The sequence below is a fragment of the Anopheles marshallii genome, chromosome 3 (genome assembly GCF_943734725.1).
Source record: "Anopheles marshallii chromosome 3, idAnoMarsDA_429_01, whole genome shotgun sequence".
Lineage (NCBI taxonomy): Eukaryota > Metazoa > Arthropoda > Insecta > Diptera > Culicidae > Anopheles > Anopheles marshallii.
The window spans coordinates 39,659,108-39,662,898 of NC_071327.1; the positions used below are offsets into that span (position 1 = coordinate 39,659,108).

Sequence of the window (3,791 nt, forward strand, 5' to 3'; positions counted from 1 at the left end):
TAAATATCCAGAGATTTTTGTGTTATGGATGGAAATGCGGCATACATCCCTTGTAATGGGGGTTTTCTTTCGTAAAGTACTGTGGATGTGGATTAGAAGTTAATTTTCTCACATTAAACAACCATTTTCTTGGGGTAGTTTCTCGGTTGCTCGATGCATGATGTTTGTGACGGTAACCAATTCCATTCCGTCTTTCGTCGAAGCCGACAACAGGATTATTGATTAGTGTTTCATCATAATAATATATACGGTATAAAAGGTTACATATTCACCAAAAACTAAACAGTTCTGTGAACAGATTTCTGCTCGTACAATAATGTATTTTGGCTGGGAGATAATTGATCTGTGACTTGGAACTCCTATGAATCAGTGCCGTACGTTCATATGACAACGAACAGTGCGTAACACAAAAAACGATCATCACGGTCATACGCAATGGCTGGAAAATAACAAAACATAGGATTGGATAATAAATGTGTTATAGTTAGCGCTGGCAGTACATTAATCAATCTTTCGTGATTGTTTTGGGTGTTCCTAGTGTTTTTGCTGCAATACAAAAGGATGTCATATGGTGATTAGCCAATGGGTGGGGTTGATTTACCTAATTACTTTGGCATTTGTAAATCGTGATGCACGTGATATGAAGTTATGCTTCAAACAGTTAAGGATACATAGCAAGAGGTTCGATTTCTTGAAGTGTGTGGAATTGCTGTTATATTTATTAGACGTGTCTGCATTCGTATAGTTCTTCTTCTTCTACTGACAATAATTGCTCTTCTTCGTGCATAAACCAAAGCAACAATAATTCTTTGTAAATTCGCATCGACAACACATCAACGTGTATATTTCTCTTTTACAGTGCAACCCCTCGACAGAAGTAAGCTATAGTGACCGGTGGTGCATATGACTCACATGGTTTTGCGAGTAGAGCTATCTTCACGCATAAACAGCCCTTGTGTCCGGTCTAATCTTAGTCGACGCTACATTCGAACTGAAATCAAATCTGGAGTCCAGAGTTGGTTGAATGCTATTGTGGCAATAAACAGCCCTGTGTGCCATACGTGCAAAACGATCGACGTTGAATGCAATACCGTGGCATAACACGCTACTTAGCTTACAGCAACATTAGCTCCAGTGACAAGAGTCGTTTCTGCTTTACAACCTAGTACATACCGTACTGTGCTTTTAAATGTGATATACTAGCGGTTACTCAGTAAGCAAGGCAACTGGTTTCTATCTCAAAATATTTGCTTAAAAAACAAAACGGTAAAGGGCAATTGAATCAATTGACGAAGTGGCCCGCACCAAGCGAAAAGATCTTGGTAAAGCAATAAAATATTAAGATTTTATCCAGTACAACTCCGTCAAAATGGGTAATTCCAATTCATCGCACGAACCGCTGGAGCGCGGGTTTACCCGCGGCACGTATGGAGATGTAAAAAACACGGTTAGTACAAATGATCATGTAATTTGTTTTGGGGTGTATCCTTTCATTAACAAAATGTAATACTTAAATTGCAATATATGGTTATTTTTGTTATTTTAATATCGCGGTTTCGTCTTACTTAATGCACTTCGCTTTGCAGAAATCAGCCTCATTTCGACAAAGTAAACGATCACCAAAGAAGATGGATCGACTGCGCAAATCATTCCGCGACTCATTTCGTCGACGCAAGGACCGTGTTCCGGAGGCAGCAAAACCTCATCAATGGCAATCGGATGAACATGCGGTACGTTCGGCTACGTGCACCTTTTCGGTGAAGTACTTGGGATGCGTAGAAGTATTCGAATCTCGTGGGATGCAGGTGTGCGAGGAGGCATTGAAGGTGTTACGAGTAAGTAGCTCCATTCCAATCATGAGAGAAACGGAATTACAATGTGTTTTTTTTATGTTTTTAGAACTCGAGGAGACGTGCAATACGGGCTCAGCTGCATGTTAGCGGTGATGGGCTCCGCGTAGTTGAGGATGACACGAAGGGGCTGATTGTTGATCAAACCATCGAAAAAGTCTCGTTCTGTGCGCCGGATCGTAATCATGAACGAGGCTTCAGTTACATATGTCGCGATGGTACGACGCGTCGTTGGATGTGTCACGGGTTTCTGGCCACTAAAGATTCCGGCGAACGGCTTTCCCATGCGGTGGGTTGCGCGTTTGCCGTGTGCTTGGAGCGCAAGCAGCGCCGTGATAAAGAGTGCGGTGTGACGATGACGTTTGACATGAAAAACTCCACCTTTACCCGTACCGGATCGTTTAGGCAGCAGACGATGACGGAACGGTTGGCAGGTGCCACGGATACGGCGGTAGTGGCCCCGCAACAGAACAATAACGCCCCGAAACCATATAATCCGTTCGCAATCGAGCGGCCACACGCGACACCCTCGATGCTGGAACGTCAAGGAAGTTTCCGTGGATTTACGCAGATAGGGTCGGCCTCTCCATTCAAACGTCAGATGTCGTTGCGAATAAACGATCTTCCGTCCAATGCAGAACGGCAGCGCGCGTTCCTCGAACCGGGTACACCACAGCGCACGACTGTTTCGCCCATACCGGAAGTGTCCCCACAGCCGACGGACACTGTCAGTCAGCTGTGCCAGGAACTGAGCCAAGGGCTGTCACTGCTTACCAAAAACGATTCGGATGATTTCTATCTGAACAAAGAGCTGCAACTAAAATCGTCTGTTACAACCGCTACTACGAACATCACTTCTAGCACACTGGCGTCCAATTCTGCCACCGCTGTCAGCAGTTACGTTCCTGGGCTGCTTGCCAGAAATGGTCCGAGTGATATTGCTCCTCCAGCATTACCATCCCTGTCGGTAGTGCCTACGATCCCTCCACGATCCATATCCCCGCTAAACAAGCAGCAAACACTGGACTTATCGGCTCTTGGTAGCAGTGCAAGTAGCAACACGACTCACAGTGTTAGTAGTATTGGAAGTAGCATTAATAGTAATACAACCGCAGCAACTATCCCTGCTAGCGGTGGTTTCCCGGGAATGGCAGACACGATAGTGGGTGCGTCTAGTACTTCCACCTCCTCCAGTGTAGTAGTCCCAATCGAAACGGCATCACTGTTGCCCAATCCTGAACAGTGGCTAGGACAGATCGTGAAGAATGTTTCCCCATCTCCACGCCGCGCACCTTCACTGCACAATCGGGCAAAGTCACTTAATGCAGCCGATCCCTTCGACGCGGAATGGGTGGCAGACGTAGCGAAGCCGGAAATACATAGCACGAATCCATTCATTTCGCCTCCAAAACTTCCGGCACAAACGTTTCAAGTACATCTTTAAGTGCAGTTCTCATTGCTGCGCATTGCCCGCTGTCACTACTACTGCCTATTGCCTATTGTAGGCTGACGGGTGAATCGAAATGTGGAAGCGGGATTCCCGATTCCTTTGGTGCTTTTTAGGGGTGTTTTGGTTCGTTTGGGGTAATCGTTGAATGATAGCTAATTGTATCGGAATTATTTGATTGTTATTTCGCTATTGGATCGATGGTGGTTCGACCAATCCTACCGAAAGGGGACGACGAATCATTCTCGTGATTGTTGCGATTTATTGTTTAAGACAAACGCGTTGAACGGGGATTATTGCTACTTAACGGAGATCAGCTCTACAGCTGTAATAGCTGTACTTAAATGTAGTTATGAACGAAACATTCTCATGAGCAGCATTTTATTGTATGATTTTTGTTAATTTTCATCTAATCGACAAAAAGTAGGAAAAGGTAGCGAATGTATTTTACAAAGTTTGTTTTCCATTTGTCAAAATTGTTAGAAGGTCAGAAA

General features: G+C 44.5%; 1 protein-coding gene across 1 annotated transcript; it reads left to right on the plus strand.

The window, feature by feature from the left end:
• The first annotated feature begins 1,369 nt into the window (after nucleotides 1-1,369).
• Nucleotides 1,370-3,294, plus strand: LOC128711607 (protein numb). The gene is made up of 3 exons (XM_053806488.1): nucleotides 1,370-1,447; nucleotides 1,587-1,835; nucleotides 1,900-3,294. The coding sequence occupies exons 1-3, from the start codon at nucleotides 1,370-1,372 to the stop codon at nucleotides 3,292-3,294; spliced, it is 1,722 nt and encodes a 573-aa protein (XP_053662463.1).
• The last annotated feature ends 497 nt before the right edge of the window (nucleotides 3,295-3,791 follow it).